This window comes from Heptranchias perlo, chromosome 17 (assembly GCF_035084215.1).
Source record: "Heptranchias perlo isolate sHepPer1 chromosome 17, sHepPer1.hap1, whole genome shotgun sequence".
NCBI lineage: Eukaryota > Metazoa > Chordata > Chondrichthyes > Hexanchiformes > Hexanchidae > Heptranchias > Heptranchias perlo.
In genome coordinates, this window is record NC_090341.1 from 27,762,551 (window position 1) to 27,779,718 (window position 17,168).

Sequence of the window (17,168 nt, forward strand, 5' to 3'; positions counted from 1 at the left end):
CAGCAGGCATTGGACATCAGCCACACGCTGGAGTGCCTGTCCGTGGCGGATGCAGAGGCTGGGATTGCACAAGCGGCCGGTGGCAGAAAGCTAACACTCAGCACTCATGATAGCGAATGATCTTAGCATCACTTGGCATCTGCAGCACCTCAACATCTGTCCGCATGCCTAATATTGCTTTCAGTTCTCTTGTAGGGCCATCTGCGAGCGCCGTGACCGTGGAGGGCGATTACTCAGAGGACCTGCTGGCCTCTGAGGGTCCATCGTCACATCTGAGCCATGCATCCACCAGCGCAGATACATACACCTCGGTGGGTCCCCGTCCTCACTTAGCTGGGCTTGCACATGGTGAGTCACCACGCACATGTGAGCACGAGCAGAACCTGGTGGCAGGGGCAGCTGTGGAGAGTCTGCGTCGGTGGGAGCACTCTTCTCCAGGCTCTGCTCAGCTGGACACAGATGCTGAACCCTGGGGGCCAGCCGTGAAAAGGAGAGTTGTCGAGGGGCAGCAGCACATTGCCGAGGCGCTGGAACAGGTGCCACGCGCACTCTCCACAATCGCGCAGAGGATGGAGGAGTCCAACTCCTGCATGATGGGAATGGTGACACAGGTCCAGGAGGGTATCTCCGAGATAGTGTCACAGGGACGTGAAGGCACCTCTGAGATAGTGTCGCGGGTACGTGTGGGAATGTCTGCAATGGAGGAAAGGCTGGCCTCCCTCGAGCGTCAAGCATGGCTCAACAATGAGTCCATTCAGGCCCTGACAACGGCCGTTCGGATTCAGGGTGAGCAACATTCTGCCGCCTTGAACAGGCTGACAGATTCTCTACAGGTGGCCTTCCAAGGCCTCACACAAGTCCTCCAAACTGCTGTCCAGCAGGGTGGAAGGAGTGATGTGGCCTGGGCCACGAGAGGGATGATGGTGAAAGGGGACATGGAAGTGGGGTGCCACTCAAAGTGCTCCCACGTCTCACCCGTTGCCCCCTTCTCAACCAGTATCCGCAATGCTGCCCCCTCTCCATGTGGCTGAGTCTGCCCCTGCACAGGTGCAGGTGGAGCAGTCTTTGGAGGGGCCCCTCACGGGCACCCAAACCCAGAAGGCATTGGCCCAAAGCATCTCATCGGTCAGGGCATGGATAAGAGCAACCTGCCACTACCTCTGCTGAAGCCACAAGGGTAGCACCACGTAGGGGTTCCCGGAAACGCAAGGCAAAGGTTTTGTGAGCACAAAGAGAATGCACAAGGGTGTCTGACGATTTGTCGTGTTTTTTATTTATATTTGTTTTATTTCACATGCACAATAAATCTTATTATCACCACTACTGCCAAGTCTTGCCCATTCTTGACTGGCTTGTGGAATAGGTCCCTTTCACGGGGTTCACCCTGAACACGCACACTTAATGCCACCCATTGTGTCACTGCAGAGCGGGTGTAGGTGTGTTTGCAGGGCTCTTTTGTGCAGACGACTGAGAGACGTCGGCGATGTCCCCGGTGGCACCCTGGAAGGATGCGGAGAAGTTGTTTAGGGCAGTGGTGACTTTGACAGCGACAGGTAAGAAGATAGTGCTCGGGCCAGCCGGGAGCAGCTCGGCATGAAGGAGGCTGCAGATGTCCACGACTACATGTCGAGTGACTCTGAGCCTCCATGTGCACTGCTGCTCAGAGAGGTCCAGGAAGCTGAGCCTTGGTCTGTAGACCCTGTGGCGAGGGTAGTGCCCTCTGCAACCCATCTCTCTCTGCAGTTGCCCTCCCTCCTGCTGTGCAGGTGGATGTGTCACAGCACTGTGTTGTGGAGCTCCACGTATCAGAGGTGGACGGTGTGGCCGGCAAGGCTGGTGATGCTGTTCGCCCTCCGAGGAGGTCATGACTGCAGCTACGGCGGCCCCCATCCGGAAGTTTGAGGGGGTCCGCAAAGTAGGTAAATGTGTCTGGACACCGGGGTAACTGTGCAAGTTTGTGCAGTTGATTGTTAGGAGGAGGGTGGTGGAGGCCAAACTTTGTCCAAAGTGACAGAGTGGCCTCCTGCAATGAGTGAGGGTCTCCCCCACCACCACCTGTCAAATGGACCTTTGCAGCTGCCACAGGCTACAACACGTCCATTTGAACTGGGAGTGTTTCCCCCCAGTCCGGAAAACAGTCTCAGTTCATTTCAAAATCCCAACCCTCCTAAAATATCAGGTCAATCAGGTCTGTAAACAACCTGAAGTACCTGTTTAAGTACTTTAAGTGGCACCCCGCCGGCTTTAATTGCCTGCGGGAGTTCCACATGCGAGGGCTGCGTGCGCATGTCAGCGCGTCACTGAGAAACCCGGAAGTGGGCGGGTTGGAGCCGGGCTCCAGACCCGCCCCGGGAATCCCAGATTTTCGCAGCTCCCCCGCCACGAACGCACCCAATCGCGGGTGTGAAAATTGAGCCCAAGGAGTCTGCAAAGGGATATAGATAGGTTAAGTGAGTGGGCAAAAATCTGGCAAATGGAGCAGATGAACTTGTCCACTTTGGCAGGAGGAATAGAAAAGCAGTATATTATTTAAATGGAGAAAGATTGCAGAACTCTGAGGCACAGAGGGATCTGGGTGTCCTTGTACATGAATCACAAAAAGTTAGTATTCAGATACAGCATGTAATTAGGAAGGCAAATGGAATGTTGTAATTCATTGCATGGGGAATGGAATATAAAAGTAGAGATGTTTCGCTACAGTTGTACAGGGCATTAGTGAGGCCACATCTAGAATACTGTGTGCAGTTTTGGTCTCCTTATTTAAGGACGGACATAATTGCTTTAGAGGTAGTTCAAAGAAGGTTCACCCGAATGATTCCTGGGATGAGGGAGTTATTTTATGAGGAAAGGTTGGACAAAGTTGGGCCTGTATACATTGGAGTTTAGAAAAATGAGAGTTGATCTTATTGAAACATATAAGATCCTGAGGGGACTTGAAGGGGTAGATGCTGAGAGGATGTCTCCCCTTGTGGGAGAGACTAGAACTAGGGGACACAGTTTAAAAATAAGGGGTCTCCCATTTAAGAGGGAGATGAGGAGAATTTTTTTCTCTGAGGGTCGTGAGTCTGTGGAACTCCCTTCCCCAGAAAGCGGTGCAGGCAGGGTCACTGAATATTTTTAAAGCTGAGTTAGATAGATTCCTGATTAACAAGGGAGTCAAAGGTTATAGTCGGTAGCCAGGAAAGTAGGGTTAAGATCACAATCAGATCAGCCATGATCTTATCAAATGGCCTACTCCTGCTCTTAATTCATACGTTTGTATGTACCTGTAACAATCCCTAACCAGAGGCAGCATCATTCTATAAAACAATCATTTATTACCAGTCAGCCATTCAGATTTGACTGTGTATTTGAAATGTCCTGTTAATGTCTAGTTTAGAGTCTCCTCGCTTGGCGTTCTGTGCATTAAAGGTGTCCCACAGGTAGGAGGGGAGCCCCGTGTCACTCACTGAAGATTCATACCAAACATCAGTCGGACACCGCTAAGGGCACTGTCCCTTTAAGAAGCCAGCAGTTCCCTGTGCAAATACAGGAACGCTGCCAAGTCCTGAGTGATGGGTTAACGGAGCAGTGCTGATACTGGGGAACAGCTGGCTCATGTCACACAGGATCGCACTCAGCTCGTCAAACACTGACATGTAACCAAATACCTTTACATTCCTTCCACAGCCAGCAAGACTGACTCAGGACAAGTGACCTCTTGCTGTTCACTGTTAAACCTTGTTACAGAGCAGCCCGGGTTATCGTGAGACTTTCAAACATGCCTGGGCCGACTCTCCTTTTGCCCTTGTAAGTTTCTCTCTCCCTCTTCTGAAGGTGTCGACTCTCACTGGCTGATAGTGTCACAGAAAACCCTTCAGTGCTTCACCCACCAGCCATTCTCTACAGGTGCACCCAGGCAGTGAACGTCAGCAAGGCATCTGACACTGAGGACAGACAGATCCAATCTTCTGTCACCCACCGTCCAGCCGGCTGTCCATCCACAGCTTTTAGTCGAGGTCATTCCATAATGATCACGAGGGGAAACCCTTGCCCCGAGACAATGAATCACAGGCTGTGCTCCCACCACTGATATCAGTTAACTTGACACAGACCAGAGAGCACTAGTTTGGTGGGAGGACGGAATGTTTAAGTGCGTGGCACACAACAGACTGCTGCGCGGTTGTGCTCGCGTGTAGCTTAGAGGGAATGGTGGTCAAGAGGTTACATAACCCCAGTTTCACCTGGTCTGAGTTTGCACTGGGTGCAATGGGACCCCAGACTCATCTGAAGCTGTATTTTAAAAACTCAAGCAGTCCGTTACTCCATGTATAAACTGAAGCATAGGTAAGAGCGTAAGAGTACATGCTACTGAGTACATATGCGCAGAGCTGCTTTGTGAATGACCTCAGTATGACCTGGATGCTGAGTCAGCTACATAACTCCAGTTATGATTGTGCATCACAGCCTATACCTGGAGTCAAACAGCTTGACTGTTTTGCGGCCTGCCACTCTATTTTTCAATAAATGGAGCTCTGCCATACACAATCAGTTTGGTGTACTGAAATACGATATATTTATAACTTAACCAACATTCTCACTTTGACACAAAATGGACCTGCAACGATGCTTCAAAGTGCTGGGAAATGTCTTTGCACTTGGACTCTGCCCTATGTTTAATTTCTGATTTTAGCTGTGACCCTGTAGGGAAGGGTCTGACTGGAACTCAGGCATTTCGCCACAGAAAGATATGAAAAATTGGAGCCCGACCCCTCTCATGTACCTCCTAGAGGCCAGTTTCAGTGCAGAACTGGAGGTCTGATAGCACGTCTCTTACTGTGGACAGTGCACTGTGGGGGGGGGGGGGAAGGGGAAAAGCACAACTTTTGTAAGAGAGTCCCACTCTTACAAAAGACACAATACCATTTTTTGTTATAAAAATGTACCCAAAAGCAGACTGTATCTCTGGCCCATCGTCAGTCCAGCCCAATTCCTTCATCTTCTGCCGCAGATGCACGGCTTTTTTCACAGCTGCTTCATATCGCTCAATCTGGGTCAGGAAATACTGATTTTCTCGACTGAAAACAGCATCACTGTTAATGACATGTTCTGATAAAACAAAGAAAAAATTGTAGAATTACAATACTCTATTTTACTTCAATAGAAAATACCAATTCTTGTAAAAGTGAACCTAAAAATGTGGAATATATCTTAAATAAAAACAGAAAATGCTAGAAATACTCAGTAAGTCAGGCAGCATCTTTGGAGAAAGAAACAGAGTTAACATTTCAGGTCGATGACCCTTCGTCAGAACTGGAACTTGTTAAAGATTAAATAGTTTTTAAGTAAGTATGGAGCCAGGGAAAAGGCGGGGGGGGGGGGAAAGAGAGAAATAGGAAGGGAGGAGCAGAAAGAACAAAAGGGAAGGTCTCTGGAAGGCAGGAGTGATTAAATGACAAAAGGGATGATGGTACAAGGCAAGGAGGGTGATAATGGGACAAGTAAAGAAACAAAAGATGGGTCTAGAGGAGCTGTAAATGGCAACATCAGAACCATTACCAGCACTTGCTGTCTCAAAAAATGGGAGCAGTGGTTATGATCTGAAGTTACTGAAATCAACGTTGAGTCTATAAGGTTGTAAAGTTCCTAATCAAAAGATAAGGTGCTGTTCCTCGAGCTTCATTGGAACAGTGTAAGAGGCCGAGGACAGAGAGGTCAGAGTGGCAGTGGGATGGAGAATTAAAATGGCAAGCAACCGGCAGGTCAGGGTCACGCTTGCGGACAGAGCGCAGGTGTTCAGCAAAGCGATCACCCAATCTGCTTTTGGTCTCCCCAATGTAGAGGAGACCGCATTATGACCAGCAAATATTGTATACAAAATTCAAAGAAGTACAAATAAATCACTGTTTCACCTGGAAGGAGTGTTTGGGGCCCTGGATGGTGGGAAGGGACGAGGTGAAAGGGCAAGTGTTGCATCTCCTGCGCTCGCACGGGAAGGTGCCGTGGGGAGGAGAGCGGGTGTTGGAAGAGTGGACCAGGGTATCGGGGAGGGGAGAAGGAGATGTGTTTGGTGGTGGGATCGCGCTGCAGGTGGCAGAGATGGTGGAGGATGATACATTGAATGTGAAGGCTGGTGGGGTGGAAGGTGAGGACAAGGGGGATCCTATCATGGGTCTGGGAGGGAGGGGAAGGGGTGAGGGAAGGGGTGAGGGTAGGAGTGCGGGGAATGGGATGGACACTGTTGGAGACCCTGTTAACTACAACTACAGATGCAACACCTGCTCTTTCACCTCCCTCTTTCCCCTGGATCTATACTTGCTTAAAAACTTTTTAATCTTCAACTTCTTCTAGTTCTAACGAAGGGTCATTGACCTGAAACATTAACTCTGTTTCTTTTTCCACAGGCAAACACACTATTGTTGTGTAATACGGTTTCGAACCAGCAGATGATGAAAGTGAACTTTGGAAATCACCTGTGAATAGTTCTGTGAAATCATTTTGTAATTGTGTGTTATGTTCCTTTCACCTTTCTCTCTGTCACACACACACAATGCTCCAGGATAATAGATTGGCAACTCGGTTAAATTGCCACACGGTATCAGTGAGAAACATTTAAATCTTGTTTTTAAATTACCAAACACAAAAAGCACAATATCAATATCAAAAATAGATTTTTTATTAAATTAATGCACAGCTAAACATTTGAACAGCTGAGAGTCTTTAGCATCTCTCTCCCTGAAAGAAAGCAAACAGAAAAGCACAGTCACAATTTGTTTCACAGACTGAGGAATTATTGAGATAATATTAGAGGTAATAGTCCACTCCACTAACAGACTAGGAACAGATACCTCGGAATGATTTTCACTTGTACATAATCAAAAGGGGGGAGGGGAACTCACACAAAAGACATGACGTTATACATATTTTCACACCGAGAGATTTGGCCTCTCAATCCCTAGCCTGAAATGCTTTGTTACATAAGAAATAGGAGCAGGAGTAGCCATACGGCCCCTCAAGCCTGCTCCGTCATTCAATAAGACCATGGCTGATCTTGGACTTCAACTCCACTTTCCCGCCCGATCCAATATCCCTTGATTCGCTTAAGAGTCCAAAAACCTATCGATCTCAGTTCTGAATATACTCAACGACTGAGCATCCACAGCCCGCTGGGGTAGAGAATTCCAAATATTCACCACCCTCTGGGTAAAGAAATTCCTCCTCATCTCAGTCATAAACGTCCAACCCCTTATCCTGAGACTATGCCCCCTAGTTCTGGACTCGCCAGCCAGGGGAAACAACCTCTCAGCATCTACCATGTCACGCCCTCCTAGATCCTTACAAGTTTCGATGAGAAGACCTCTCATTCTTCTAAATTCCAGACAGTATAGGCCCATTCTACTCAATCTCTCCTCATAGCGCGGGAGAGAGGTTAAAAAAAAGACCTAAAGTAACGTCAGCAAAAGGGAAGGAGCTGATTGGTGAGTAGCTGCTGAGTGTTTCTTTTCCTGGTGAGTATTTTTTAAAAAAAAGTCTAAGTTTATTTTTGTTAAGTTTAGTTAATAATATAATAAATCCAGGCATGGCAGGGCAGCTCGGACCCAATGAATGCATGGCCTGTGCCATATGGGAACTCCAGGATGCTTCCCGTGTCCTGGACAACCACAGGTACAGGAAGTAGCTGGAGGAGCTCAAGCTCCGGATTTCGGAGCTTCAGTAACAGCTGGCGTCACTGCAGTGCATCCGTGAGGCTGAGAGGAGGTGGTCACTCCACAGCTTAAGAGAGTTCAAGCAGAGAGGGACTGGGTGACCGCCAGTCAGACAAGGAGGGCCAGGCAGGTAATGCAGGCGTCCCCTGATGGCATCTCGTTCTCTAACCAGTATTCAGACCTGAATACTAGTGGGGGAGAGGGTTCCTCTGGGGAGCGCAGCCAAGTCCACAACACCATGGGTGGCTCAGCTGTACGGGGGGGAAGCTCAGGAGAGCGATAGTGATAGGGGATTCTATAGATAGGAGATTCAATAGCTAGGGGAACAGATAGGTGTTTCTGCGGCCGCAAGCAAGATTCCAGGGTGGCATGTTGCCTCCCTGGTGCCAGAGTCGAGGATGTTACCGAGCGGTTGCAGAGCATTCTGGAGGGGGAGGGTGAACAGCCAGAGGTCGTGGTCCATATCAGTACCAACGACATAGGTAGAAAGAGGGATGAGGTCATGCAGGGAGATTTTAAGGAATTAGGAAAGAAATTAATCAGCAGGACCTCAAAAGGTAGTAATCTCCGGATTACTCCCAGTGCCACGCGGTAGCGAGTACAGAAACAGGACGACAGAGAAGATGAATGCATGGCTGGAGAGATGGTGGAGGAGGGAGGGCTTTAGATTCCTGGGGCATTGGGACCAGTTCTGGGGGAGGTGGGACCTGTACAAGCAGGACAGGTTTCACCTCAACAGGGCCAGGACCAATATTCTCGCGGGGAGGTTTGCTAGTGCTGTTGGGGAGGGTTTAAACTAGCTTGGCAGGAGGATGGGAACCTGAGCATAGATTCAGAAGGGAGAGAAGCAGAGCTGGAAATGGAAGGCAGAAAATTAGTAAGTGAGTTTGGAAGGCAAAGGAAACAAAGGTTAGAAACTGGATAACAAAGGAGTTTGGCAATGCTTAATGGTATATACCTCAATGCAAGAAGCATAGTGAATAAGGCAGATGAGCTAAGGGCACAGATAGACACGTGGAAGTACGATATCTTAGCTATTACAGAAACATGGCTTAAATAGGGGCAGGAATGGCAGCTCAACGTTCCTGGTTACAGGGTTTTCAGACGAGATAGAGAGGGGGATAAAAATGGAGGGAGGTGGCAATATTGGTTAAAGAAACAATTACGGCTGTGAGGAGGGATGATATGTGAGAAGGATCATCAAATGAGGCCATATGGGTTGAGATAAAGAACAAAAAAAGGGGCAGTTACACTGCTGGGAATGTACTATGGACCCTCAAACAGTCAGAGGGAGAGAGAAGAGCAAATATGTAAGCAAATTTCTGAGAAGTGCAAAAACAATAGGGCAGTAATAGTAGGGGATTTCAACTACCTGAACATTAACTGGGATACAATCAGTGCAAAAAATTTTAGAGGATGCAGAATTTTTAAATTGCATTCAGGAGAACATTTTTAGCCAGTACGTAGCAAGCCCAACAAGAGAGGGGGCAGTTCTGGATTTAGTTTTAGGGAATGAAGCTGGGCAGGTGGAAGGAGAATCAGTGGGAGAGCATTTTGGTGGTAGTGATCATAATTCAGTTAGATTTAGCATAGTTATGGAAAACGTCAGAGGTAGAACAGGAGTAAAAGTTCTAAATTGGGGAAAGGCTAATTTTACTAAGCTAAGAAGTGATTTAGCAAAAGTGGACTGGAAACAGCTACTTGAAGGTAAATCAGTGTCAGAGCAGTGGGAGGCATTCAAGGGGGAAGAGATTCAAGGGGTTCAGAGTGAACATGTTCACACAAAGAAAAAGGGTGGGACTGCCAAATCTAGAGCCCCCTGGATGACAAGGAGCATACAGGGTAAGATAAGGCAAAAAAGGGAAGCTTATGTCAGACACCAAGAGCTCATTACTGCAGAAAGCCTAGAGGAGTACAGAAAGTGCAGGGGTGAAATTAAAAAGGAAATTAGGAAAGCAAGGAGGGGGCATGCAAAATATACTGGCAAGTAAAATTAAGGAAAACCCAAAAATGTTTTATAAATAAATAAAGAGCAACAGGATAACAAAGCAAAGAGTAGGGCCTATCAGAAATCAAAAAGGTAACCTGTGTGTGGAGGCGGAAGATGTGTGTATGGTTCTTAGTGAATACTTTGCGCCTGTCTTCACAAAAGAGGGGGACGATGCAGAGATTGTAGTTAAAGTGGAGGAGTGTGAAATATTGGATGGGACAAACATAGTGAGAGAGGAAGTATTAAGGGGTTTAGCATCTTTGAAAGTAGATAAATCGCCAGGCCCGGATGAAATGTACACCAGGCTACTAAAGGAAGCAAGGGAGGAAATAGCAGAGGCTCTGACCAACATTTTCCAATCCTCCCTGGCTACAGGCGTGATGCCGAAGGATTGGAGGACTGCTAATGCTGTACCATTGTTTAAAAAGGGAGAAAGAGATAGACTGAATAATTATAAGGCAGTCAGTCTAACCTCTGTGGTGGGCAAATTACTGGAATCGATCCTGAGGGACAGCATAAATCGTCATTTAGAACGGCACAGGTTAACCAAGGACAGTCAGCATGGATCCGTTAAGGGAAGTCGTGTCTGGCTAACTTGATTGAATTTTTTGAGCAGGCAACAAGGAAGTTCGATGGGGGTAATGCGTTTGACGTAGTGTACAAGGATTTTAGCAAGGCTTTTGACAAGGTCCCACACGGCAGGCTGGTCAAAAAAATAAAAGCCCATGGGATCCAAGGGAAAGTGGCTAGTTCGATCCAAAATTGGCTTAGTGGCAGGAAGCAAAGGGTAATGGTTGGTGGGTGTTTTTGTGACTGCAAGACTCAGTACTAGGTCCCTTGCTTTTTGTGGTATATATTAATGATTTGGACTTGAATGTGGGGGGTTTGATCAAGAAGTTTGCAGATTATACAAAAATTGGCTGTGTGGTTGATAGTGAGGAGGAAAGCTGTAGACTGCAGGAAGATATCAATGGACTGGTCAGGTGGGCAGAAAGGTGGCAAATGGAATTCAATCCAGAGAAGAATGAGGTAATGCATTTGAGGAGGGCAAACAAGGCAAGCGAGTACACAATAAATGGGAGGATACTGAAAGGTGTAGAGGAACAAAGGGACCTTGGAGTGCATGTCCACAGATCCCTGAAGGTAGCAGGACAGCTAGATAAGGTGGTTGAAAAGGCATACGGGATACTTTCCTTTATTAGCCGAGGCATAGACTATAAGAGCAGAGAGGTTATGCTAGAAATGTATAAAACATTGATTAGGCCACAGCTTGAGTACTGCATACAGTTCTGGTCACCGCATCACAGGAAAGATGAGATTGCATTAGAGAGGGTACATAGGAGTTTTACAAGGATGTTGCAATGGCTGGAGAATTTTAGCTATGAGAAAAGATTGGATAGGCTAGGGTTGTTTTCTTTGGAACAAAGGAGGCTGAGGGGAGATTTAATTGAGGTATGTAAAATTATGACAGGACTAGATTGAGTGGATAAGGAGGACCTAATTTGCTTAGCAGACGGGTAAGTGACCAGGGGGCATAGATTTAAAGTAATTGGTATAAAGATTGGGAGCTGAGGAGAAATGTTTTCACCCGGAGGGTGGTGGAGGTCTGGAACTCACTGCCTGAAAGGGTGGTAGAGACCGAAACCCCTAACTCATTTAAAAAGTACTTGGATGTGCACCTGAAGTGCCGTAACCTACAGGGCTACGGACCAAGTGCTGGAAAGTGGGATTAAGCTGGATAGCTCTTTTTCGGCCGGCACGGACACGATGGGCTGAATGGCCTCCTTCTGTGCCGTAACTTTCTATGATTCATAGGACAACCCTCTCATCCCAGGAATCAATTTAGTGAACCTTTGTTGCACCGTCTCTAAGGCAAATATATCCTTCCTTAGGTAAGGAGACCAAACTGTACACAGTACTCCAGGTGTGATCCCACCAAAGCCCTGTACAATTGCATCAAGACTTCCTTACTCTTGTACTCCAACCCCCTTGCAATAAAGACTAACATACAATTTGTCTTCCTAATTGCTTGCTGTACCTGCATGTTAACTTTATATGCGTTTTGTACACAAGGACATCCAAATCCCTCTGAACACCAACATTTAATAGTTTCTCGCTATTTAAAACACATTCCGTTTTTCTATTCTTCCTACCAAAGTGAATAACCTTACATTTCCCCACATTATACTCCATCTGCCACCTTCTTGCCCAATCACTTAACCTGTCTATATCCCTTTGCAGACTCTGTGTCCTCCTCACAGCTTACTTTCCCACCTAGCTTTGTATCGTCAGCAAACTTGGATACAATACTTGGTCCCTTCATCTAAGTCATTAATATAGATTGTAAATAGCTGAGGCCCAAGCACTGATTCTTGCGGCATCCCACTAGTTACATCCTGCCAACCTGAGAATGACCCGTTTATTCCCACTCTGTTTTCTGTCCGTTAACCAATCCTCTATCCATGCTAATATATTACCCCCAACCCCATGAGCCCTTATCTTGTGTAACAACTTTTTGTGTGGCATGTTATCGAATGCCTTTTGAAAATCCAAATGTACTACATCTAGTGGTTCCCCTTTATCTACCCATCTAGTTACATCCTCAAAAAACTCCAATAGATTTGTCAAACATGATTTCCCTTTCATTAAACCATGTTTGCCTAATTATATTATGGTTTCCTAAGTGCCCCATTACCAAGTCCTTAATAATAGATTCCAGCATTTTCCCTACTACTGATGTCAGGCTAACTAGCCTGTAGTTCCCTGTTTTCTCTCTTCCTCCTTTCTTGAATAGCTCCATTTGCTACCTTCCAATTCACTGGAACTGTTCTAGAATCTAGGGAATTTTGGAAAATCACAACCAATGCATCCACTATCTCTGCAGCCACCTCATTTAGAAGCCTAGGATGTAGGCCACCTGGTCCAGGGGATTTGTTAGCTTTTAGTGCCATTAATTTCTCCAGTACTTTTTCTTTACTAATATTAACTACTTTTAAGTTCCTCACTCTCATTAGACTCTTGGTTCCTCACTATTTCTGGTATTTTTTTTGTGTCTTCTACTGTGAAGACAGATACAAAATATTTGTTTAACGTGTCTGCCATTTCCTTATTCCCCATTATAATTTCTCCTGTCTCAGCCTCTAAGGGACCCACTTTTACTTTCGCTACTCTCTTCCTTTTTACATACTTAGAGAAGCTCTTACAATCTGTTTTTATATTTCTTGCTAGTTTACTCTTGTATTCTATTTTCTCCCTCTATCAATTTTTTTGGTCATCCTCTGCTGGTTTCTAAAACTCTCCCAATTCTCAGGCTTACTACGCTTCTTGGCAACATTACAAGCGTCTCCTTTTACTCTAATACTATCCTTAACTTCTTTAGTTAGCCACAGATGGATCACTTTTCCCGTGGAGTTTTTATTCCTCAATGGAATGTATATTCGTTGAGAATTATGAAACATTTCTTTTAATGTTCACTATTGCTTTATCTACCGTCATATCTTTTAATCTAATTTCCCAATCAACCTTAGCCAACTTGCCCCTGATACCTATGTAATTGGCTTTGTTTAAGTTTAAGACTCTAGTTTCGGACTTAAGTACGTCACTCTTGAACTCAATATGAAATTCTATCATATTATGATCACTTCTTCCCAGAAGATCCCTTACTATGAGATTACTAATTAACCCTGTCTCATTACACAAGATGAGATCTAAAATAGCCTGTTCCCTGGTTGGTTCCATGACGTATTGTTCTAGGAAACTGCCTTAAATGCATTCCATGAACTTATCCTCCAAACTTCTTTTGTCAATTTGATTTGCCCAGTCTATGTGAAGATTAAAATCCCCTGTGATTATTGCATTTTCTTTGTTATAAGCTTCTCTTATATCTTGATTAATACTCTCTCCAATAGTTGAACTACTGTTAGGGGGCCTATAAACTACTCCCACCAATGTTTTCTGCCCCTTGTTGTTTCTTCCTTCCACCCATACTGATTCTATTTCCTGATCTTCCGAGCCAAGATCCTTTCTCACTCCTGTCTTCATGTCATCCTTTATTATCAGGGCTACCCTGCCTCCTTTTCCACTCTGCCTGTCTTTTTGAAACGTCAAGTACCCGAGAATATTTAGTTCCCAACCTTGGTCACCTTGCAACTACGTCTCAGTAATGGGCACTAGATCAAACCTGTTTATCTCTATTTGTGCCATTAATTCGTCTACCTTGTTACAAATGCTTCGTGCATTGAGATAAAGCGCCTTTAATTTTAACTTTTTACTATGTTTCCCTGATTTGACCTTATTCACTGATGTACTATTACAGTTAAACTCTCTGTCCTTTCCTGACACTCTCTGCTTATCTTTTCCCAGTACTGGTACCAGTGCCCTATAAATCGAAATCCCTGTCTCCCACATCACTCTTTCAGCCATGCATTTAACTCTCTGATCTGAACGCGCAGTCATGTTATTTTGGATCTGGCGGTCCGTATGTGGCCCTAGTCCTGTCCCTTTGCATTCTGGTTAAGATTAATTTTGCAGCCTTCCCTTCTCAAAGGAAGGTCAAGATTACTTATCTAATCTTCCTGAACTAATGTATCTGCACCTCCAGGGTAATAAACTTAAAAATATAGTTCAGCCTGGCATTACGGTCATTTTGACAGTTGGGTAGGAACACAAAAATGTCACGTATTGTACAGAAACTGTCAGATCGGTAGATGCCTCGGAAATCAACTAGAAGGTCTGCATTCTGACTGTTAATTATACTTTGATTGAAGAGTAACATATTCTAGGAATACGATTGTGTCACAGTTACTAGTCTGTTCCAAGAAACAAGCTGTTTATCTAGTTCCATAGTACGAAAGTTATCAAACTGTTACAAAGACTTGGCAGTACATGCTGACCTACAGCACTGCAAGACGAAGGTTTTCACCTATGAAGATCTACAGGATGATTTTGGTTGAATCTACAACAGGAAGCATTGAGCAGAGGCTGTGCAGTTTCACAGTGGGAAGTGAGGGAAAATGTTCAATTAAATCATCCCTCCCTTGCCATGCGATAGAAACCAGATGTTCCAAAATTAGAAAGTAGATTTTCAGATACTGGGGAAGTTCAATCTAGAATGGCTAAGTTCTAGTGCAAATCTAGCCAGAAGTGTAGTGTCCTGATCACACGCAATTTTCTTGGGTCAGTTCATTTCCATAATTATTCACAGCTCCCAGTGCAGCTCTGGTTTTATGCAGAGTGCTACCCTATAAGGGAGACCAGAAAAATCACAATCTAGGTGAAATTTAAATGAACCTGGCCCATTATAAAGAAATGTGTCCAAATGGGAGGGCCAAAATTCTAAAATTTCAGAAGGAGAGGGAAGAGAGAAGTGCCAGGCAAAAATGAAATGGAGAAATAATATGGAGGCAGGATACAGAATCTGGAAAAGTAATGGAGCAGCACAGCATCAACCTCCTGATTCATGAATAGCAAGGTTGGCAATATACTACATGAGCTGGGTGCAAGAATGGCTGCTCTTCTTGGCACCCTCCAAGTTGGGGCCTGGAATTTCCTCTGTGGGCACAACCCAGAACTTAAGACCTGAAAATGCGCTCATTCCTGCGCCCATTCTGCCGATGTCAATGTACTCTCAAACTTCATTAGAATACGTTCGAACGTAAAATGGGTGGAAATCAGTGTAAACAATCATGAGCCAAGGAAAGCACTGAACTCACACCATATATTTCTTCTCTAAGTACAAAAATTAAAATTTCAACCCATTTAAGCACTTTAGGGAAACTTCATTTTTAACGTGAGTCATGCTGATGCCATAAAAATGTATTGAGAAACAGAAAATACATAACACTTCTAAGTGAGAATAATTTTTTTTTTTAAAAACGCTCAAAACATTGCAATAAAACAAAAGAAAAAAAATCACTTTCCTGCGGAGTCTGAAAAACCTAATCGTAGTTTTAACTACGATTAGGTTTTTCACTTCCACACCGCCTGAGGAAGGGGAAAGCCCCCGAAAGCTTGTGGGATTAAAAATAAAATCGTTGGACTATAACTTGGTGTTGTAAAATTGTTTACAATTGTTAACCCCAGTCCATCACCGGCATCTCCACATCATAGTTTTAAGAGAGCCTCTGAGCAAGTGCAACGGCAGGAAATTGGGAAGTGAGGCTCTATTCACTCACTCACCTGACAAAGGAGGTAACCTTCACTCACTCACCTGACGAAGGAGGTAAGCTCCAAAAGCTTGTGATTTTCAAATAAAACTGTTGGACTATAACCTGGTGTTGTAAGATTCCTTACATTTGTCCACCCCAGTCCATCACCGGCATCTCCACACTATAACTTGGAGGCGAGACCGGTATTAATGGGCGGAGAGGGATGGATATGGCCGTAAAAGATCGAGGAGATTTGGGTGTATGGTATTTACATCAACTTTCCGCGGTCTTTCCGGCAGAATAATTGATTTGCAACCCTATTACGCGCGCCTCTGGGTGGAAGTGCGAAGGAAATTCAAGACCGGTGCGTCAGTGTAGCACGCCGTCAGAGAAGTCAACGTTACTGGTGTGGGCCAAATGTTTTGATGAACGGTTAACGTCAACTGGCCGGTTCTCTCCGCAGATACCGACTGACGTGCAGGGTGTTGCCAGATTTTTTTTTTTGCATCTGCTTCAGTATTTTGGATTAAATCCTATAATTGCGAAGTTGCAAAAACAGTTTGTTGGCCGACGTGCCCGGGTATACAGATTTAACCCGGGCCACCAGTTTACACCGGACAGAAGGCGGTTGGACTCACCGGCAGATCGCCTGATGCGCGTGCGGTCCGCGCCTCCGTCCAACAAGTTCGTGAGCTTCTCCACATCGAACGACGGGGCTTTTCTTTCGCTATCAATGTCCGGGTTGATAGATCCATACGCTGATGTCTGAAGCCGATTCGAACCTCCCCACGACATTTTATCACCTTTCCCCATATTCAACTCTCGACACCAAGATTCCAGTTGTCCCACCCACAAGAACCACCAACTGGAGCGGCCCTCTCATTTTCACTGTCGTGATTGGTTGTATCCAGTGTCAATCATTGCTTGGCTATGAAATTGTATTAATTTTAGACTAATGTAAACAATCTTACAACACCAAGTTATAGTCCAACAATTTTATTTACATTGGTCAACCCCAGTCCATCACCGGCATCTCCACATCATAATTTTAGACTAACGGTGAAGATCAAAAATGAACCAAATTTAACACATGAAAGAGGCAAAAAACTGAAGACAGTCCTAATTTTAATTCTTTGAAATTATGAATTTTGAAGTGAATAAGATTTATCATACCTGTTCAATTTTCTTTTTATTCGTTCATGGGATGTCGGCATCGCTGGCGAGGCCAGCATTTATTGCCCATCCCTAATTGCCCTTGAGAAGGTGGTGGTGAGCCGCCTTCTTGAACCGCTGCAGTCCGTGTGGTGAAGGTTACATAAGAACATAAGAAATAGGAGCAGGAGTAGG

The 17,168-nt window shown here is 45.3% G+C and overlaps 1 protein-coding gene across 2 annotated transcripts in view; it reads right to left on the reverse strand.

Moving 5' to 3' along the window:
- LOC137334215 (peroxisomal acyl-coenzyme A oxidase 2-like) overlaps window positions 1-16,669 on the reverse strand; it is a 55,182-nt gene extending 38,513 nt beyond the window's left edge. Inside the window, exons 1-2 of one of the 2 annotated variants that reach the window (XM_067998817.1) lie at window positions 16,460-16,669; window positions 4,926-5,088 (exon numbers count right to left, since the gene is read on the reverse strand). In XM_067998817.1, the coding sequence (XP_067854918.1) occupies window positions 4,926-5,088; window positions 16,460-16,634 (338 nt within the window). In that variant the 5' untranslated portion in view covers window positions 16,635-16,669. Of the gene's footprint in view, window positions 1-4,925; window positions 5,089-15,883; window positions 16,066-16,459 lie in introns of those variants that run through there. The other variant, XM_067998818.1, reaches the window with a different exon arrangement.
- Between the last annotated feature and the right edge of the window lie 499 nt (window positions 16,670-17,168).